This window comes from Capsicum annuum, chromosome 12 (assembly GCF_002878395.1).
Source record: "Capsicum annuum cultivar UCD-10X-F1 chromosome 12, UCD10Xv1.1, whole genome shotgun sequence".
In the NCBI taxonomy this organism is placed as follows: domain Eukaryota; kingdom Viridiplantae; phylum Streptophyta; class Magnoliopsida; order Solanales; family Solanaceae; genus Capsicum; species Capsicum annuum.
Genome location: NC_061122.1, coordinates 216,211,051 through 216,234,069, shown reverse-complemented (window position 1 = coordinate 216,234,069; position 23,019 = coordinate 216,211,051). Strand labels below are relative to the sequence as shown.

The 23,019-nt window shown below is 35.0% G+C and overlaps 1 protein-coding gene across 1 annotated transcript; it reads right to left on the bottom strand.

Moving 5' to 3' along the window:
• Positions 1–278: 278 nt before the first annotated feature.
• Positions 279–13,616, bottom strand: LOC107850959 (WD40 repeat-containing protein HOS15). The gene is made up of 15 exons (XM_016695820.2): positions 13,469–13,616; positions 13,274–13,356; positions 8,654–8,799; positions 8,095–8,560; positions 7,846–7,940; positions 7,677–7,723; positions 6,333–6,483; positions 6,121–6,184; positions 4,882–5,040; positions 4,643–4,764; positions 4,087–4,161; positions 3,302–3,355; positions 3,097–3,170; positions 1,269–1,343; positions 279–972 (listed from the first exon to the last, which is right to left on the bottom strand). The coding sequence occupies exons 2-15, from the start codon at positions 13,335–13,337 to the stop codon at positions 753–755; spliced, it is 1,812 nt and encodes a 603-aa protein (XP_016551306.1). The 5' UTR covers positions 13,338–13,356; positions 13,469–13,616; the 3' UTR covers positions 279–752.
• Between the last annotated feature and the right edge of the window lie 9,403 nt (positions 13,617–23,019).

Genomic DNA, 23,019 nt, shown 5'->3' with positions numbered 1-23,019 from the left:
TGATATCATCCCATGTGTTTGATATGTGATCTGAAATCTTTCTACTTTTCAAAAGATGATTATTTACATGTACGTGGCAACAATAACGTACCCAGTAAAACTCCACAAGTGAAGTCTGGGAAAGTAGCGTGTAGGCAGGCCTTCCACTGCCTGGGTGAGGTAGATTCATGCATATACCAAAGCAAAAGTTACAAATGTAAGATATAAAAGATGGGGAGGAAAGGGTTGTCCAAGCATGCACACACCTCATTTAAAATCAAAAAGAAACTAAAGTAATATATTTTAAATCCCTATATTATAATTCCCGCCAATATAACTTCTTTGAGAACCAAACGATCCCTCAGGTTTTTGGGCACAATTTTGAACAAGGAATTGACAATGTGACTAATATTACATCTAATCAGAATAATCACAGCCATGACAATTTTTCACGAGCAACAACAGCAACCCTAAGTTTAGATCATGTGCCGTAATAGTTTAGTCGAGCCTCAATGCAGGTAACCAGACACCTAGCAAGAAACCACAAAAGAACTTATTTACAATGAGACTTCACATATGCTAGTTTGAGCTTCAATAGTTCTGCATTTTTACAACAACAACCCTAAGTTTAAATCATGTGCCGTAGTAATTTAGTCGGCCCCAATGCAGGTAACTAGACACCCCAATAGTTCTGCATTTCTACAACGCAGAGTTTCTTGAATTGTGAAATTCCTGCTGGTGTTCCCAAGTCCTTCAAAGCTATTCCTCAGCCTCTACAGTCGAATATCAAACACACAAACCGCATTGTCTGCATAAGAAACTGCAACCTTGTTTCCGTCCTTGTTCCAACACACTTCAAAAATACCGCCACCGCCTTTGTAAGTTCTTACAATCTTAGCTTCCTTCACTGACCATATATTCAAGCATTTATCCAATGATCCACTTGCCAAGTACTCAGCATTCGGACTAAATGCAATAGAGTAAACAGGTTGCCTGGGTACAAATTGGAAGAGAACCTACTTAGTACAAAACAAAAACATCCAACAAAAAGAACGATACAAAGATTAGATGATCAAAAAGAACGATACACATTTATAGGTACCGATAGTTCTGAGTACGAGTAAACAAACCCCATAATACTCGAGCCTGTCAGTTGAAAATCAGAAAGTGGTACGTTGCCACTTTCAATTCAAGCAGGAAATATTTCTTTTATGATATAATTTTATTTAGAGTGCCTTAATATATCCTGTATCTGTTCCAAATAGACATAATGAGTTCACATCCATTACCTGTGACCGTCTAAGTTTTGAAGAAGACGCCCTAGTTCAACATCCCATAGCTTCACGGTAGAGTCAAATGAAGCACTACACAGACAGACAATAAAACAAAACCAGTAAGCTCGAAGAACTAAAAGGTTAGCTGTGATACATTAGATCTCTTTTTGGAGTTTGCCCACACCAAGCATCCATTTGCTGGACGTTTAAAGTGAAACTGTATCACTTTTACTCACAAGGGGATTACGGGCCAGATTGCAATCATACCACATTTGAAACTCAACTCTTGGGGCTCTAAAGTAAAACTCATTGGCAAGGAAAAGAATGTCTCAGAGCCTTGCAGGTGTCACTGAAACGCACATTAAGCGACGCAAAGCACTCACCACATTTTGAGCCTTGCTTCAGTGCTTAAGCACAACTTTGACAACACTGTACCCCAAGAAAAAAAAAACTAGAGAGGTAAGTCAGCCACAATACACCCAAAGCTGTAAACTAGCGAGCAATGAAGTGAGTGAAGATCATGGGAGACTAGAATTCAAATCCTAGAAAGGACAAAAAGCTTTAGATGATCTACTCCTATCTGCCTAAACCTTGGTAGGCAGAGTAACCGCAGGTACCTAGTGGAACAGTAAGTTACGAACAAACTAGCCCAGTGGAAGGCAATCGGTCAGGCAAGGAAGGGATATCAATGTAGGTGAATGGATGGTATTTTCTTTTTTTTCTTCGCCTTTTTTGTTCTTTATGTGTGTGTGGGTTGTGTGTGTGTGTGTGTGTGAAGCGGTGAGAAGGAGAAGGGAACAACAGGCCTGTTATATAAAGGGGAGGAAGAAGAAGTGAAGCTGTGAAACAGTGAAAGAGGTGGTGTCAAGGGAGGCAGAATAAGGTAGAGGCATTGATCCAGGGAGAGGATGATGATTGAAACGAGAAAATATGGAAAGGGGTTAATTTATATTTAAGGGTTAAAATTTTCAATTGCACTCTAATTAGGTGGGGATCATAATCCAGGATTCATTTCCCAACCCAATTCCCCAAACCAAGTCTCTTTCCAAGATGAAACAATCCATTACACCTGCAAGATTACTTGAATTTAACATGAATAAATCTAACCTAACCGAACAGAAGGCATAAATAAATCTTATCTAACCGAACAGAAGGCTTACCTGCACAGCGAAGACCCTATGGATTTGCTTATGGACAATGTTTCAGGTTCAGGATAGAAGTTAGCAGGATTTAAATTCCTTCCTGGTTGGGATTTTGGGTACCAGAATCAAGCAATGGACTTATTGGTTCAAACATCCTATTACTCCTAGTCTCCTCTATCTAAAGAATCGGAGCATCAAGGATATCGGACAAATTTGCCTAGAAAAATGTAACTACTAACTAGCAGGCACCATCCTTCCCTAAACCCTAAAATTGCTATATGGCATACAAATTTGATTCAACTAGAAGCCTAAAGTACAATCAGAGCCATGGTCTTGAATAACTCTTCAGATTACATCTAACTCCACCGATCACTTGAGGATAAAGTTCAAAACTGTTGCTGTATATGCTTTGTTTTATATCCTGGTGTTTGAATGAAAATGAAGCTTAAAGAAACATTACTTTTGACACGTAAGTTTAATGTATATAACATACCAGACTTAAGCTTAGATATATGGTGGTGGTTTTCAACATGATATATCATTCTTATAACCTTCAGTGCTTAGCTATGAACAATGGAACCAAACATAATTGACACTGATATCTAATATATAACCGAGAACCTTGTGTTACCACCACATGTGAAAAAAAGTTATGGTAGAAAAAACACTGTGAACATGACTGGTAGCAATAGATAGAATACCTAGCCAGCAACAGCTGTTTATTCGGATTGCTTGAACCAGCGCCAGTCGGACTCCATTCGATGGTATATATTGCCTTACAAAAAACATTATAGTCAACGGCTGATTTCTGATTTGCTTAAATGAATAAACGAAGACCACAAAAAAAAAAGAAAGAATAGCAAAATAGAAGACTTTCAGATGAAATCATTCTGTTATATGTCATACTTTGCGATGTCCTTTGAAATCATGCAAGCAAGAATCCTGTTTCATGCTCCATATCTGCACAGAACGAACGAATTGCTGACCAATTTTATTATATACAACATAATAAACAGAATTATTGGAAACAACATGTTCAAAGTCCCAGCATAGGAAAAGGTGAAGCTAAAATTCAACTTTCTCTAATCTGGACTTCTGTAATTTGTTGACTCCGTTGTCCCTATTCATTCAAGGTTTAGGAATATAGGAAATGCAGATTTCTCTTCTGATAACCAAGAAATCCACGAGGGCCAGTGGCGCACTGCACCGCCGTTCTACCCTTCTCCACTTAAAAATACCAAGCATATGTCTGCAGTATGGTTCGAAACGTCACATGAGCCTAACCCACACATCACGATTTGCACTCTTACCACGAGACAAAAGGTGAAACTAAGAGTTTATATAGTATCAATAATCAAATTAACTCTCTCTGCCGGACTTAATTAAGCTGATCTTGCTTTTGGAGCAACAACTGCAAGTTCCAATATTTCATAATAAAGACATAAATAGGGGACTTTCTGATAAGATAAAAATCAAATGGCAAGGAATGACCAGAAGAAAAAGACAATAAGATGCATGAACATAACTAATACATGAGTTCAGAACCTAAATAAATATTCACGGGTGCTTAGAACACTGTAGAAAGGAATTTTCTGAAACATGTGGAGGCAAGGGTCTACTTTAGCTGCGGCTTCTCTCCTCCCCTCCCCCCGAATGCTTCACCTGCTTTAGAAGGACAAGATAGGAATTACCTTAGCTGTGTGATCATCAGAGCATGAGGCCAGCAGGGAACCCGTGGGGGTCCACTTGATAGTATTGACTTCATTCTGCAATGGCGAAGTCAACAATACTTGAGATATTCACGAAGGATACATCAATGTTCCAATTAAGTATAGCATGCTAAGGTTCAGTGTTCGACTGGTACTTAAGTTTGCACTTAGCACAAACAGTTTCATAAGGAAATGAGCACAAAAGATTTTGAACTGGAATTGTTATGATAAAAACCACATGAGAAAGTAAAAGCATGATTATTTGAGTGGCTCTCGTGTGTTGTAAATCAGTACCTTGTTTTATTTGATGAAATAACAGTTTTGATAACATAAAACCAATTGTTTTGTGACCAAGAAAACGAATTATTTAGCACATCTCGTTAATCGGTATTCTGTAGTAATCATTGCACATACATCAAAGAGATAAAGCAAAAATGTACACCGATCCAATTTAATGTTCTTGACAAGCTTCAACCCTCCAATGGCAACCAAATACTTATTGAATGAGATTTTCCAACAAAAAGCAACTGGACCACACCTGATGTCCTGAGAATGTTTTGATTGGTCGATGCTCCCCAACTTTACAAACGTGAATCATCTTATCAGTGGAGCTGGTTGCGAAATAAGTGTTGTTTCGCCAATCAACATCAAGCGTCGGACCTGAATGGGGTTGTATAACAACAGTGAGAAAATATGCAAAACAAAACAAAATATCCTTGCCAAGATATGATGTAAAATATAAAGCAGAAATAAGACAGAACAAGGGCAAGAAAACACCTGAATGAAATTCATATTGCTGCTTCCATTCGCCATCATTCACATCCCAAACAACGACAGTTTTATCAAAACTACCGCTAAGGAGATAATCACCTTTCTTGTTCCACTTCAAACAAAAGATTGGCCCTTTATGTTTATTAAGAGTACTAACCAATTCCCCTGGATAAAAATTTAGTTATAGGATTGGTCATGGATATCAGTAAGACACCAGACAGGACATTATAAGATGATAAAGGTGCCATGAACAGTAAATTCCAAGAAACCTAAACAGAACTTACATGACTGAAAAAACAATCCAGTTTGATGACACGACTACAACACGAGTATTAGAACAACTGCAAGACTGAATAACTTGCCAATTAGTGAAAAGGCTAAAGCAAAGAAATTCTAAGGAAAACAATGGGAAGGACTCGACATTCTTGAATTGTTTAGACGGTAAAATACAAAATTTGGAGAGGATGACATATCAAGTTTGAGCACCAAGTATAAACTGTCTCATAAGTTTTTGAATTTACAGATGCTTATTTCAATAGCCATGCGAATTCTTCATGTAGTGAAAATTAAGATAGAAAAGATCCATTAAGAGAAAGAAAGCTTTCTCAAGTTTTTTTTGTTGTTAATAAAGTGATGAGCTTTCTCAAGGTTGAGAACTAACATGCCAACAGTACACCCTAGTGACTGCCACAGCTCGAGTGGCTACCTACCTGGAACTTATTTACAATTATACATTCAAGTTTTCTGAAAAAGCTCAGAGAGGTTACTGGAATAAAACTCAATTATGAACCAGGGGTATCCTAACATGATTTATGGACTTTCCAAACCTTTAAATATTGTCCTAAAAAATAAACTTATTTCCCAGCCTGCCTCATAGCTGCATATGAAAACTCTGGGAAAACTTTTCTCTACAAAAGGAAGCTAAAGAAAGGTAACTGAAAACATCGGTTAAATGCTTTTGAGTACAGTTATCTAATGGGTCAACTGATTCGCCATAGCAAAAATCATATCAGTTACAAGAATATGGATTATTTTTGGGTACCTTTAGTTCCCAATAGATAAGAATATGGATTGTTTCTTGGTGCCTATTAGTTTCAATCAGATAAACAAGACATGAACAGTGGTGGCATTATTATGAAAATAATCCAAAAAACAAACTAGCAAACACATTTCCGGAACCATATTTTTCCAATGGCTAATTTATACATTCAATTTTCAAAACAAGTTTTTCCTCCATGCCCTTACCAGCTCGGTTCCAGATTCTAGCTTTGCCATCATAAGAACCTGTTGCAAGCAGGGTACCCTCGCTCTGCACAAGAAGAAGTCATAAATACAAGATCGAATAATAACAATAAAATGAAATTGGTAACTACAAGCAATGCAGTCTAATTTCAGAAAGTCTACTAGAAAAGTATAGAACAACACAAGTTCGCCCAAAATAGCAGCAGAAAACTCACATTCCAATCAATTGTTGTAACATCCATGATTTCCTCATTAGCTCGACTTTTCAAATGCTTTAAAACCACAACATTTGATGGCCCACTTTGGATAGCAGAGTTACATGGACCATCTCCAATAGTCCAAATTCTAGCAGTAGAGTCTCCAGACCTAACTTAATATTACATATGGTTAGCTATAAGAAGGATGGTTCCTTAGAAGAGTGTAAAACTACTATCAAACTTTTATCTAAGGAAAAACCACTTCAAAGAATTTGACCTTTTAGAACATATCGGAAAGTAGGGGGCTAGGGCAAATAGATGGACCCAATTAGTAAAAACAAACCCAGTAATCAAAAGACATAAGTGACATTATCATAGAACTATTTAACCACATACTAGACATACATGTTATTATCATAGAACTATTTAACCACATGATACTATCACAATATCATCGACCAACATTACAGTGGCAAGGTAGATAAAACTGATCCTAACAGAGCAAATTACTGCAGTTGATAAGGACATATCAACAACAACAACAAATCAGTGTAATGCCACAAGTGAGGTCTGGGGAGGGTACACATCATTGTCAAAATTTTCCAATTCATTTCGGAGAACTAATTTGGAATACAATTCTAGTACTCTACATGATCGGAAGTCATATGACCAGATATATGCTAATTGAGGAGCCAAGGCAAATATTTATAACCAGCTTGGTATAGCACAGTCCAGTAATCTGTAAAGAAGATGACAATTTCATCTTTGCACGAAATACTTAATAATATATTTTCAAAAACTAAGACTTTGTAGCCCCCACAAGACTGGTAGAAGTAGTTATAGTTATCCTTTCCATATTAAAGAACTGATAAATTGTCGGTGATGGGTCTCCATACTTCAACAGAATAGTTCTTGTTGACTTTTCATTTCCGTTCATTTTGCTTTTCGGCGGTGTGATGTTTGCTTTATCGCAAAAAAACATATTTCTCCTAGGTTAATCTGCTTTCCTAGAGTGAGAATCTCCTTCGTATATCACAATTCCATAAGAAAGAAGAGAATGGAGTACATAGGAACATCTGTGCATAAATATTACTATGTCTAAAGCATTTCAAAGAGGAAAACAGTGGTTCTGCACAGAATTTTTAAAATGAAGTAACTATCCTTGAACAGATTGATGTTGCAAGAGAATAAGAAGCAAAAATATGGAAACAAAAGCCATGATTATTTCAAAGTCCCAGTGCTTATGATGATTATTTCCAAAGTCGTAAACTTATAGGAGAATTAGAACCAGAAGTATGAATATAAACATGAGCTGATTCACATACGAGAGCAACAAAAGAAGGAAATGGTACTAATGCTTACCCAGTTGCAAGAAGTGACCCTTCTGGACTCCAAGCACAAGCAAAAACCTGGCATGAGTTAAGGAACAAGAGAAAATTATAGAAGACAGAAAAAAGAGACGATACATATAGGTCATAGGACCTATTGAGAAATCATGGCAGACTAGAACTTTATAGACGTGTAGTCGAACCTCAGATGTATGTCCTTCCAAAACCATTACATCACAGCTAGGAATTTCATACGGCAAAGAGGTTGAGACTGTGCAGATATCCATTGGCTCCAAATCTATTTTGCAAATCAACAAAAGCAAAACTTAGTGTCACAAGACTAACAAAGAGAAGTGTAGAAGTATCAGCTGCATGCTCAAAATATCCTGCATCTATAAAGCTCATACGAGTAGCAAATAAGCTGCAAATAAGCCGCAGTGGGAATGTATTACCTCCAGCTTTTCTATTTTCCTCACGTTCGGCAGCCTCTTTTCCTCCACTCGGCTCTGAATCCATAATATCCTCGCGTGGCTTTTCTTTTTCTTTGCGCTTTTCTATCTCCTTGTTCTTTTCACTCCTTTCTCTGTTCCGTTCTAGCTCTTTTCCCTTCTGTTGTTTCTCTTTCTCCCTTTCTCTTGCAGGTTCTCGCTCTTTTTCCTTATGTTGTTTCTCCTTCTCCCTTTCTCTTGCAGGTTCTCGCTCTTTTTCCTTCTGTTGTTTCTCCTTCTCCCTTTCTCTTGCAGGTTCTCGTTCGTGGTCCCTTTCATGGTCAGCATTCGCCTTATCATTCTGCGTAGGTTTATCTTTCTGAAGCTTTTCTTTTTTGTCTTTTATTATTTTTTGCAGCTCATCTACATTCTTCGTAATTAGATCAAAAGGTTGTAGAAACTGGAAGTCTTCATCCATATTGGTATCATCCTGCATTCCTTAGTTATTTTTGGTTAGTTCAGAGTTATCAAAACAGCTAAACTTCAGGCACAAAAAATCAGAATATCAAAATGTTTGCATTACATTACTCAAATTTGTTTCTAGTTCAAGATACTGAATACCCTTTTGCACAAATTTAACAAGAGCGCCAGGAGGAACTAGATTTCCATCTATCGTGCTCTTATTGACCTCTGCCTCGTAGCCAAAAGTAAATGCTGCATGTGAAAATCCTGAAAAGAAATATCAGCAAAACCAGTAGACTGATTAGATACTACCGTACTAGTCCATCATGATCAATGTCGGGTGCCACCAGCCTATTAGCAAACATATTCAACTGAAGCAACAGCTGGTATCATAAAGGACCAACCATAAACTAGAGTGCCTTGACCACCTTGGAAGATCACTAAAAGTAACTGAAATTTTGGCCGTTCAATCAAGTAAAGAGGCTGAATGGATTTCATAATTGTCTCAATCTTTTTATTATAACTTTCCTTTTTATTCTCTGAATAATCAGGAACGACTGTTCTAATGCCCCATACAGCATGCAAAAACTAAACCAATAATTGAAATGAACACGAAAATGGGAGCTTCTAAACATCCTTTTACAGATTAGGAAGCCCATGAAACTGAAAGATGATTATATTTCATCCAGAAAAAAGAAAATCAATATGCAGTTCAATCGAAAATGAAGCAGAAAGCACATGACATGGACACCTGACAGCCCTATAGCATTCGTGTCTTCAACGTAACAAGATATGCCCATTCTAGCTATTTAAAATTAATACTTTCTTCCACTATCACCACTTTAATCATATAAGTCAAATTAGCAACATAAGTTTTGTCCCCCGGTAAACACCATCTTACCCTCTCCGAACTCCACTAGTGGAACTACACTGGGTATGTTGTTGTAGGAACTAATAGTCCTTTTTATCCTTTACTGTCACATTCATAAATGATTAACAATTAGATTCCTTATTCAAACAACCAAACTAGGCAATTTCTCTGTTACTAGACATTCTTTTTTAATCACTGAAATATGTTCCCTTCAGATTGTTATATTCCTGCTAGGGGTAATCAGTGAAATTTTTACGAAATATTGGAAATTTTGAAACAATAAGAGTCCGTACGTTTGTAGTAGCCTATTTGGCCAGGCTTCTTGGAGACTAAAAGCACAAACAAGGACCACCTTTTACATTTGAGGTGTTTGGCCAAAAAAAAGAAGGTACTTTTGAGCAGCAACAACACAAAACACAATTTGTTTCTCCAAAAGTACTTTTTGTAGAAGTTCTTTTGAACCTAAGTGGCAGTTTGGCCAAGGCTGTAGATCTGAATAATATTCATTCTCAATTTTATTTCTTTTCTTCAACAGAAAAACTAAGAAAATACAGGAAAGCCCTATCTTCCTTGTCAAAGAGGCAAAGAAAGGACAGTTTCTGATGATGCAAATTGCCCAACCAGTCCTAGTCAGTAACCACTACCGGATGAAGTCAATTTTATTCTCGACAATGTTTATGCACTAGAATACAACAACAACAACATATCCAGTGTAAGGGTATTGTACGCAGACTTTACTCCCACTTTTGATGTAGACAGATTGTTTCTAGTAAACACTCGGCTTAGAAAGAACATTTTATGCACTAGAATGGTTACAGAAAAATGTTTCCTTCACAGAATTTATTCGTCTAATAACAACAAGAATAAACCCAGTAGGGCATGCGTGTATGCTAACCTTACCCCTACCTTGTGCAGGTGGAGACTACAAAGGGTGTTTCTGATAGACCCTCGGCTCAGAAAGAACAATTACGCACTAGCATTGTTACAGAAAAATGTTTCCTTTGCAAAATTTAACTCGTCTAACAAACAACAGCAACAACATATCCAATGGCATCTATGGAGGGTTGTGTGTATGCAAAACTTACCCTACCTTGTGCAGGTAGAGACTAGAGAGGTTTTTCCGATAGACCCTTGTCTCATCAAGAATGTTTGTGCACTAGAATGGTCATAGACAAGTGTTTACTTTACAGAATTTAACTCGTCTAACAAACAACAACATATCCAATGAGGTCTAGGGAGGGTGGTATGCACACATACCTTACCCCTTCCTTTGAGGTAGATAAGTTGTTTCCAATAGACCTTCGGTTCAGAAAGAACGCTTATACACTAGAATGGATAAAGAAAAATGTTTACTTTCCAGAATTCAACTCGTCTAACAAACAACAACAACACATCCAATGGGGTCTAGAGAGGGTGGTATGCACGCAGACCTTAACCCTACCTTTGAGGTATAAAGGTTGTTTCCAATAGACCATTCGCTCCAAAGAACATTTTATGCACTAGAATGGTTACAGAAAAATGTTTACTTCACACAATTGAACTCATGTAACAACATACCCAGTTGGCTCCGTAGAGGGTAGTGTATACCCAAACCTCACCTCTACATACCCTCAGCTGAAGTAAAACACATCAAAGCAATTAAAAATGTCTAATAACAAAAAAAACAACATACACAGCGAGTACTGTAGAGGGTAGTGTGTACTCAAACCTTACCTTACACACCCTCAACTTAAGTAAAACATATCAAAGCAATTAAACTCATCTAACAACAACAACAACATGCCCAGTGGGATCAGTAGAGGGCTAAGTCGCAGACTCTCGCTTTCAATGCCGCACCCGTGTCGGATTCTTCAAAAATACACTACTTTTGGCGAACCCAACACCCACCCGTTGACATTTTTGACAAGTCCGAGCAACATAAGTAGGGGGTAGTGCTCAGCCAAAAATTACCCCTACACACCCTCGGCTCAAGTAAAGCATATCAAAACAACTAAACTCGTCTAATAACAACAACACCATACCCAAAAGGTTCTAGAGAGGGTGATGTGTATGCAAATCTTACCCCTACGTCTTAACACACCCTCAGCTCAAGTAAAGCATATCAAAATAATTAGACTTGTCTAACAACAACAACACCATACCCAGAAGGTTCAAGAGAGGGTGATGTGTACGCAAATCTTATCCCAACGTTCTAAACATGCGTTCGGCTCAAGTAAAGCATATCAAAACACAAATCTTATCCCTACGTTCTAAACACACCCTCGGCTCAAGTGAAGCATATCCAAACAATTAAACTTGTCTAATAACAACAACACCATACCCAGAAGGTTCTAGAGAGGGTGATGTGTACACAAATCTTACCCCTACGTTCTAAACACACCCCCAGCTCAACTGAAGCACATCAAAACAATTAAACTCGTCTAATAACAATAACACATACCCAAAAGGTTCTAGAGAGGGTGATGTGTACGCAAATCTTTCCCCTACGTTCCAAACACACCCTCGGCTCAAGTAATAGGGGCGGACCTACGTTATAATTTGGGGTGCTCCGGCACCCACTAAACTAGACGCAGAATAGGTATAATTACATAGAAAATATATGAAAATAGGTATAAAACATATAAAAGCCCCCACTCTAACAAAAAGTTGGTTGGGTGCACTGAAAACTTGAAGTGTTGACTCAGGTTCGAACCTCATTGAGGTCATTTTTATTTTTTCTTAGCTTTTTAATTTTTTAAGCACCCACTATGCTTAAATTCTGGGTCCGCCACTGTCAGGTAAAGCATATCAAAGCAATAAAACTCGTCTAATAACAACAATAACATACCCAGTGGGGTCTGTAGAGGGCAGTGTATACTCAGACCTTACCCCTACATACTCTCGGCTCAAGTAACGCATATCAAAACAATAAAACTTGTATAATAACAACAACACCCTACCCAGAGGATTCTATAGAGGGTGATATGTACGCAAATCTTACCCCTTACTTTCTAAACACACCCTCGACTCAGCTAAGCATATCAAAGCAATTAAACTCGTCTAATAACAACAACACCACACCCAAGGGGGTCTATAGGATAGTGTATACTACCCCTACACGCCCTAGACTCAAGTAAATTATATCAAAGCAATTAAACTCATTCAAAAACGATTCAAACGAAACTGATTTTTTTAAAAAAACCACTGGACCTGATAAATTCACCACATAAAACTCTTTTAATTAAAACAAGTTGAACAACTATAAACAACATTTATTATGATTAGCTATAGCTATTTGAACCCTAAAAAGAGAGAAAAAAATGTTGCTGGTGGGAATGTCACGTATTCTGTGAATTTAATCGGGGTGCACAAAAATTCGCTCTGACACACTTATCATGGAAAAGAGAGAGAGAGGAAAAATGTGGCTGGCGAGAATGTCACTTATTCCGTGAATTTAGTCTAATTTAGTCAAAATGTACAAAAGCTCACTCTGACACAGTTATCAAGAAAAAGCGAGAGAAAAAATATTGTTGGTGGAGGTAGCAGGTATTTAGTCAGGTGCGGGGAAGCTGGCCGAACACCACTATTATCAAAAAAGGAAGAAAGAAAAAACCATGTTGTTGATGGTAGGTGTCACGTATCCCGTAAATTTAGTTTAGGTGTTCAAAAATTGGCCCGAATACCATGATTATCAAAACAAAAAAGAAGAGATAAAAAACGTGAGTTGTGGAAGGTGATAGATGTTTCGTGAATTCAGTTGAGTTATGCAAAAGCTGGCTCGAATATAAACACTAATTGTCGGTGGAAAATGGCAGGTATCCATGAAAGGTGTGCGAAAGCTTGTCCAAAAACCACGATTATCAAAAAAGGAAGTGAGAAAAATAGAAGAACCTGATTCATGAAGGTATCGGAAAACCATGTAATTGAGTTCATCGGAGGATAAAGGTGCCACCATTGTTCTTGTGATTCGCTGGCTGCGTAAATAGACATATTATGCTACTCTCTTTGATTGATATATATATATATAGAGAGAGAGAGATTAGAGAGAGAGGGGAGAAATTGGATCGAGTGAATTTAGATACTCACTGGGATGTTAGAATTACAAATGTTTTGGTTCCAAAAGGAATTTTTGAATCAAGTGTTCACTGTTGAATTGCTAAACTGCCCTCCATTTATATTATGCATATTTTATTTTGAGATAATTATGATGTCTGAGCAGCTTTCTTGCTGTTCAACTAATTTCATGGAAAATTTGTCATCTTTCACTAGCAACAATATAAGGTAACTTTGTAGCTTTCGTGTAGCTCAACTAATTTCAGAGGGTATCTGTCACCTTTCACCGACAATATATACAAGGTAACTTTGTCCAACATCATCAGATATAAGATAACTTTGTCCACCAAGATTAGAATAAATGTGAGAATCACATAGTATTTTTATTTGTTTATTAGTTAGATAGGTTAATTACATAAATTATGTTATTTTCTTTAGATATATGCATTCGCTAAGTCGTAAAACTTCCTGACATGTGATACTTGAGTTTGATGTGTATATAATTCAAAGAGATACATATCTTATGTGGTTAACTTAATTATGTAATAGGCAAATAAAACATATGCAAAAGTTTTTTCCAAATTTGAATTGAATGTATTTAATTGAAATACTTTATTAAAAGATGAGGTTTTCAATTGAAAATAAGATTAGTTTGAATTTCTTAATGACATATCCTAAAAAGGTTAAGAAATTGACCATGTATTAGGATTAAAATTTATTTAATCTTATCCAGAATGTACAAACAGATCCAGAATTCAAATGATATGTTTAAATTTGGTAGTTTATTAAAAATATTCAATTTACTTGTTACAGAATCTATTATTTATATTGTTTAGTAGATGGATCGAGCCAAATTATTGATTTCAAAATTCATAAACAAAGCAAATTGTAAAAAATTATCTGCATAAGATATTTACATTAAATAGTATTAATTTAAGATAATAAAGTCATTGTTATAAATGTATTTACATTGTAGTGAATGTCTATCTAATAAGATTTAGCTGATATCTATTAGGATTTGATGTATTTGTTTTTAGTGTGAAACTAGGGGCAAATTTTCCTATAAATAGAAGGGTTTCCTTCATTGTAAATTATTCCTCAAGAGAAATAAGAATCACTCTCTCTATTCTATCTACTCTTCTTCTTTATTTTTTCTTGTTTTATAACACGTTATCAGCACGACACTCTGCTTATTTTATAACACGTTATCAGCACGACACTCTGCCAAACAAGATGAGATTATAAATTTGAGGCATTTCAAGGTTTGCCAAACAAGATGAGATTATAAATTTGAGGGATTTCAAGGTTAGTAATTCTTTATGCTATCTTTCTTTTGCTACTACTAATATAATTATTCTTGGATTTGAGGAAAAATAACTGATTTGGAACCATTTATATTTTAAATTTATTCCTCAAGAATAATATTATAAAAAAAGATGATAATATGTTGGGTTCAAGTCCTATCGATTCATGCCTAAGACGTCTTTGTATGGATAAGATGTTGAGTTTGAATCTCAATACACCATATTGATGATATTATGATGGGTAAGGCAAAATAATGAGTGTTTAATAAAAGGTCATGAAACATATTCCATTAATATGCTCTATTCCATGAAGTGAATATGGTAGCATAAATCTGAAAGTTGACAACTTGTTTTATTGTTGAAAGAAGACAAGTGATTGATGCACGAATATAAGTGTGGAGAGACAATATGATAATAATCATCAAAGTAATAATATTCTTACACGCTTATTATGATTATAAGATATGCTAGAGAAAAATTCTCTACATCATATGTATGCCTCAATTTGCTCTTGAAGTAGCAATATGATGAAAGAGGTTATAAGATATATAAGCTATCATAATTTGATAGGCTTAAGGCACAATTATATTTCATTCTTGGCGAATGAAAATTTTGATTATTATAAGCACAAATCCATTCCCTGGGTGAATGTGATAATATTTAATGAAGTTTATTAATATAAACGTGTACTTGATTGTGATGGTATGACAACTCACCTTCGAAAGAGGCAGAATAGCTGAGATTTTTGAAATCTACTTCTGAAGTAGTAAATCTGAAATTTATTCATATAATTTACTAAAGTAAAAACGCATATCATGGTAAACTTGGAGTTTACTAGATTAAAAGTTCATAAGTTGACATGAACGATTGTGATATACCAAAGATGTGCATACTGAATATTGAACATATATTGAAGAATTAGAAAATTCTTCATGAACTTTAATGTTGCTTGTTCTCATGATCAGTTGGTTGGACCAACTAATTTTGGGATTGGATCCCTCAAAATCTGAAAAGAATAAAAAGTGAATATGAGCCCGTTCACCTATCATGTGATATGTTGAAAAGATGCATCAATAAGATGATCACATATACATTCATGGTCAACCTACGTTTGACATTCATAAAGTTATTTGTTGAATATAAATTGAGCATAATTTTCAGATTGTGTGATCAAGATAATTCATCTTGATGATGATGGCTTAGCATTGAATGCCTTCCATAAATAGCTGAACCATTACTAATGAGAACAAAGTTTCATGTATTGGTATGAAATATGATATATTTCATACAATAGCACTTGTATGCATTAGATCAATATATTATGATTATTTCTTCCCTCTCAATTGGTTCAAGGTCAGAAATCAACTATTCCATCTAATAGTTTTGATGTGCGGTATATGATTAATAAATATACCATGATGCACAAAGATGGATTCCTCAAAGAAGATGGAGGATGTATGTTAGTTTTCCTAACATAAGGGGGAGATTATAAGCAGCTATGAAATATGTTAGGAATTATTGTCAGATCCTCATTCAAAAGATAATTCAAGTCAAATGCCAAAAGCATACCATATTTAGCTGCAAGTGCTCCTATTTTGTGTCCTTAAAGTATAAAGTCTATGCATGCGTGACGCATGATAGACCAATCGGTTCCAAATGAAATAATCCTTGAAAAGGATAAGGAGCAAATAATCATGATAAGAATGCAATGTGCTCTTGAAGAGCCTACGATATAACACTTCATGAAACCTTATGAGAGACACTTCATGAAACATTATGAGAGGTTTAGGTACCTAAAAATAATGAAGTGATGAGATCTAACAATATTATGTTGCATTGTGAACCGATACAAAATAAGAAATCGTCGACGATATCTTTGATACAATATTGACGCAATATTGTAAAAGATTATGAGGATCTGAATTCTATGTTAATTTAAGCATGCTGACGTAGAAACATTTATCAAGTGGCCTGAAAAAATACATTTTGGTAAGCGTAAAACTTGTTTGATTTGCAGTCCAGACACTTGAAGATGTCACACTTGACATGTTGGATATTGTTACTTGACAAACATCCATATGAAAATCCCTAAAGGATTCAAAATGTGTGAAACATATAAAGTTTCTGGGAAGCTTTTTATTATCCTCATAAGATATAATTTGATGATTTGAGTATCATTGAAACTCTTGGAGAGATTTCAAAAGCAATAAAATATTTGCTTAAATGAGAAACATGGAAAAATTGAATAAGGATCCATTCCGACCTCTAGAAAAGAATGAGGAACTCCTTGGTTATGAAGTACCATATCTTAGTGCAATTGATGCACTCATGTACCTTGCAAATACTACAAGGCCTATAGCCTTTTCGACTAATATGTTAGCAAGGTATATTTCTACTCCTACTAGGAGAGATCGAAATGGGATAAGATACATGAGCTTATTTTATTCTAAAGATTGCAGTCCTGATCTTATTGGTTATGCTGATGTTGGGTACTCATCTAACCCACATAAATCTCGGTCTCAAACATGCAATGTGTTCACATATGGTGATACTGCCATATCTTGAAGATATACAAAGTAGTCTATCATAGATATCTCATCAAACCATGCGAGATTATAGCTATTCATGAATCAAACTGACAGTATGTGTGGTTGAGGTCCACGATACATCTCATTCCTGAAAAATATGGTTTGAAATGTGATAAAGTTCCTATGATTTTTATGAAGAAAATGCATAATGCATAGCATATCTTAATGGAAGATTCATAAAAGGAGATAGAACGAAGCACACTTCATCAAAGTTTTTCTACATACATGAGCTACAAAAGAATGGTGTTATCAACGTGCAACATATTCGTTCAAGTGAAAATGTGGCTGATTTTTTCACCAAGTCTCCTCCAATTGCAACTTTCAAGAAGATGGTGCACAAGTTCGGGATGCAAAGGTTCTAGGATGTTCTCATTAGGGGGAGTTAATACGCGTTGTACTTTTTTTCTCTTACGAGGTTTTATCCCACTGGGTTTTCCTTGTAAGGTTTTTAATGAGGCAGTCGATATGCGTATTGTTAGAAATGTGTACTCTTTTTCCTTCACTAGATTTTTTTTCCTATTGAATTTTTCCTAGTAAGATTTTAACGAGACACATTATTTATCTAGATATTCAAGGGGAGTGTTATAAATGTATTTATATTATAGTGAATGTCTATCAAGATCTAATAAGATCTAGTTGATATCTATTAGGATTTAATGTATTTGTCGTGAAATTAGGGACAAATTTCCCCTATAAATAGAAGGGTTTTCTTCATTGTAAATTATCCCTCAAGAAAAGAGATTAAAATCACTCTCTCTATTCTCTCTACCCTTCTTCTTGTTTTTTATTATTTTATAACAGCCATAAATTACTCTAAATCATATAATTGATTATACTTTAGTGATAGAATAGTCAATGAAGAGTGAAGACATATGTCACGGGTTCTTTAGATTACTTTAGCATAAATATCAAGGTCACGGGTTTTTTTATATTAGTTTAGTGTAACTATTAAGAATGTGTTCATCATTAAATTAGTGATAAACATCAAATACTTTTAATTAAAAAGAGAGTTCATTGCACTAAAATTGCACTAAAATTAAAGGTAGTCGTGCAGTTCTGATAAATATTTGATCATAAGAGGCTATTGTACATAGGTTTATCCTACATTATTGTAAGAGACTATTTTCACGACTTATATATGTAACTTCTTGATCACATAGCAATAACTTTACAAGTCAAATGATGAAACTCCAGTAGAATTCTAATTAAACTCATTAAACAATGATAAGAAATAGAAAGGGGTGTAGGTGGGGGTGGGGGTTATATTTGCTAGACTTCCTAAATAAATTCTTCTAAAAAATAACACTCATTCATGTACTGTTTGTGCTCACATTATTTGACCAAGAAAAATGCCTTATTCCGATAATCTGGATTCAGATTCAGGTACAATTTAACATATAAGAATCACATTTTGAGGAAATTGAAATGGGAAAAGACAAAAATATATGTGTGGCTTCTTAGGCTTATTTGATTAAACATTCTAACCAAGTAAGCAACATGTGACTCAGAGTACATTTTAAAATCAGCCTTTACATATGTAATTTGAGATTATTATTTCAAATTTTAAATTATTCATGCTACCATACTCCTTTACTATGAAATGGATCCATGACGGACTTCGAGCTCTCCACCATACCGTGGGTGTTTCTGAGTTCGTGGAAGATCGGGAAATACAACCTGATCCAAATAGGAAATGAATTTCTTGGCGGATTGAGGAACTTCAATTATCTGAGGCTGGGACTTCTTCTCGAGCCTCTACAGCTGATCCTACTCCTGTTTCTAAAATGCATGTCAAGAAGGAAGCCCAAGAGGAGGAACAGACTTCCACCAGGGCTCGAACTTTGCAGGTGGATAAGCCCCACACTTATGTCCCAGTGTCCTTGAAAAAAGATACTTTTGTGATGCAAATTGAGGAGAAGGATATCCAAGAGCAAGGAGATTATCGGAGTACTGCTTTAATTAGTTGTGTATTGCGTGATACTCCATACCTCAAATCAATGGAGAGTCTCAAAACCTCAAGTTTTATACCACGATGATGGTTATTCTGTATTCAAATTTGCAAACCTATTGAATAGGGATCTAATCATGCACTCTAGACCTTATACATACCGTAATAAGCCATTTATCTTGTAAATTAGTTGGTGGATTTTGAATTTGATCCCGACTTCCTCAATGTTATTCTTTTGTGGGTTAAATTTTGATCTGGTGAATGTTGCACTCCACTTCTTCAATACTACTGAGATGGATAGGGCCATAAATTGTACTCATGTAACCTTAGTTCCTAAGATTTCGACTCCAACAAACGTTAAGAACTGTATGTTGGGTTCAATTGGTGTGAATGAAAAATAAAGGGACACAACCTTTGAGGAAAAGACACATTGTTTTTGGAAAAGGAGTGATTGTTCGGATAATTATGTCTGTTTAGAAAAAAGACACAATATTTCGAATGAACAGACATGATTTTTCCAAAGGATACACTTTTTTGGATGAACTATTGCCACCTTTCGGAAGGGGCACTTTATGGCTATATAAACTTGCATTTTTTCCACAGGTTTAGTATGAAAAATTTCTGCATAAGAAAAACATTCTCTTGCTTCTAAAAACTCTGTGTGATTCTCCCGTTGAGTGAGTTCGAAGAAAATCAGAAAGTTTGAGGTACTGCTACATTCTGATTATGAAGCCATTTTATCCCGGAAGAAAAATTCTGTAACCTCGGGTACTTGAGGGGAATTATTTCCTTAAGGACACTCCGTTAATTCGGAGGACTTGGCTTTTTTCTGCTTCATTTATTTTTCTTTAAGAAACTGAAAACACACTTCTTTGAAAGATTATTTTGATCTTGTGTTGAAGGTGTTGGACATCTTCATAAGTGTTCTTCATCTTGTGTTGAAGTATTGTTGTGAAAATACAGATTTTGTGTACCCAAAAACATTGAAAACAACAATCTTAAGGAAATAACTTACTAATCTGTGCTATTTCATTTACTGTTTTTCCAGTAAATAGTTGAACTTTATATTGATAGTTCTTCAACTTTTTGAACTTGTGTTTGAAGTTCTTGAAACATCATTTTAATAGTTCATAAGTTGGTTGAACTTGTGTTGAAGTTCTTAACATTTGGATTTGCTATTTTCCAAAAAATAGTTTGAACTTCATTTTGTTGATGTTCATAAGTTGGGTTGAACTTATTGTTAAGAGTTTAAAGTTGTAAATACAGAGTTAAAACTTCATTTGATTGTTCATATGTTAATTTGAACATGTGTTTGAAGTTATTATTGAAAAATACAGATTTTATCAATATTGAGAAAAACAACAACATTAAGAAAAGTATAAAAATATTTATTTTTGTGCTTGTTTGGTGAAGATAAAAATCATCGCCATTTATAAATCAAGTATTTGGTTAATATGTATTGGGTTTAATTTTGTGGAGACTAAAATCTTTTGATTTCTACTCCCTCGATTAGAAGAATATAAAAACTTCATTGAGAAATTAGTATGAGAATTTGGTTCGAAGAATATAAAAACTTCACCGATTCATTAAGATCTTTGTATTGGTTTCTGGAGTTTAAAATCTGTGGGATTTCACTCTATTTGAATTTGATTATGATTTGAAATCATAAAAACTTCACCATGTTTCATAGTTCATTAGATTGGTGATTTAAAGATAATAAAAGTTCATCACTGACTAGAAATAAGTTGGCTAAAGATTAAATTCTTTATTGTTAGTATTCTGAAATACTAAAGAGTATGTCAAAGATTGACAAGAAAATGATGAATGAAATGTCAAAGATTGACAAGAAAATGATGAATGAAACTGAACAATAAATTAATTTGGTTGTGAATGGTGTTGTCCCAATGACTACTAATGTTGCGTCATTAAGTCGTTCAGGTATTGCTCTAGCAATGAAAATGACAGAGAAATAGAAAAATATTTTGGTGTGAACTTCAAAGAATGGCAACAAATGATGTCATTTTGACTGGTCAAACTTGCAATGCAAATGTTCACAAGTATAGATTATTATATTCTTAATAATAATAATAATAATAATAATAATAATAATAATAATAATAATAATAATGGTTGAAAATCAATTGTCTGATTTGAAAGATCTTATGAGTCATTCCAAGATAGACAAGGATAATGAGTTGAATGAAAAAATCATCAATGATGATTGCAAATCATGTTAAGGATGACGCTCCAAATAATAAGAAGATGAAGAAGTCTTCTGAATAAGAAACGACAATAGATAAACATGTAGGAAATAACTAGAAAGATTGAAAATCTATGTGATATGATCACTGAACTCAATCTAGTTGGATATCCAAATGAATAGTGGTTTAATTTAGGAGCCACTAGATATGTTTGAGCGGACAAAGAAGCCTTTTCTACTTATGATTCCGTTGGTCCCAAAGAAGTGATCTTCATGGGAAATAATACAACAACCAAGGTTGAAGAAAGTGGAAAGATGTTCCCAAAAGTGACTTCTGACAAGGTGTTGACTCTCAACAATGTTCTCCATGTTCTTACTATTAGGAAAAACTTAGTGTCGACAATACTTCTCATTAAAAATAGGTTTTAGTGTGTATTTATTTTAGAGAAAGTTGTAATAAGCAAGAATGAAATATATGTAAGAAAGGCCCTCATGAGGGACTTTTCAAAATTTATATAATGGTTGTTGAAATGAAGAAAGTTGAGGCTTCTTCTTACTTGCTAGAGTCAAATGATTTGTGGAATAATCGTTTAGGATATTTCAACTACAAAACCTTGCAAAAACTGATTAACTTAAAAGTTTTGCCAAACTTTAAGTGCAATAAATCAAAATGTCAAATGTGTGTGGAATCAAAGTATGCTAAGCATCCGTATAAGTTCGTTGAAAGGAATTCAAATTCCTTAGACTTAATCCATACAGACATTTGTGATATGAAGTCAACAACATCTCGTGGTGAGAAAAAGTATTTTATAATTTTTATTGACGATTGCACTAGATACTGTTATGTCTATTTTCTAAATGATAAGGATGAAGCAATAGATGCATTTAGACAATATCAAATAGAACTTAAAAATCAGTTAGAGAAAAAGATCAAAACGATAAAAAGTGATGGGGCGGAGAATATGAATCTCCCTTTGCGCAAATATGTGTAGAGAATGAAATTGTCCATCAAAATACGTCCCCGTATTCACCTCAGTCTATTAGTATTGTGGAAAGAAATCGAACCTTGAAGGAAATAATGAATGCCTTGCTAATAAGTTCAGGTTTAGCACAAAACTTGTGGGGAGAAGCTATCCTTACAGCTAACCGAATACTCAATAGAATTCCCCATAGTAAGACAAAATCAATTCCATATATATGAAAAATGAAAAGGAAAGAAACCCAACTTGAAATATTTCAAAGTGTGGGGGTGTCTAGCGAAGGTCCAAGTTCCTATGACTAAAAGAGTAAGGATAGAACCTAAGACGGTGGACTACATGTTCATAGGATATGCTAAAAGTAGTAAAGCATGTCGATTTTTGGTTTATAAATACGAACATCCGGATATCAATAAAAATACGATAATTGAATCAGATAATGTTGAATTCTTTGAACACATTTATCCATATAAAACTAGACATAAAAAGTCTAGTGGGGGGTCTAAACGACCTCGAGATGAACCAAGTAAGGATGTACATAATGATGAGAATCCAAGACGTAGTACA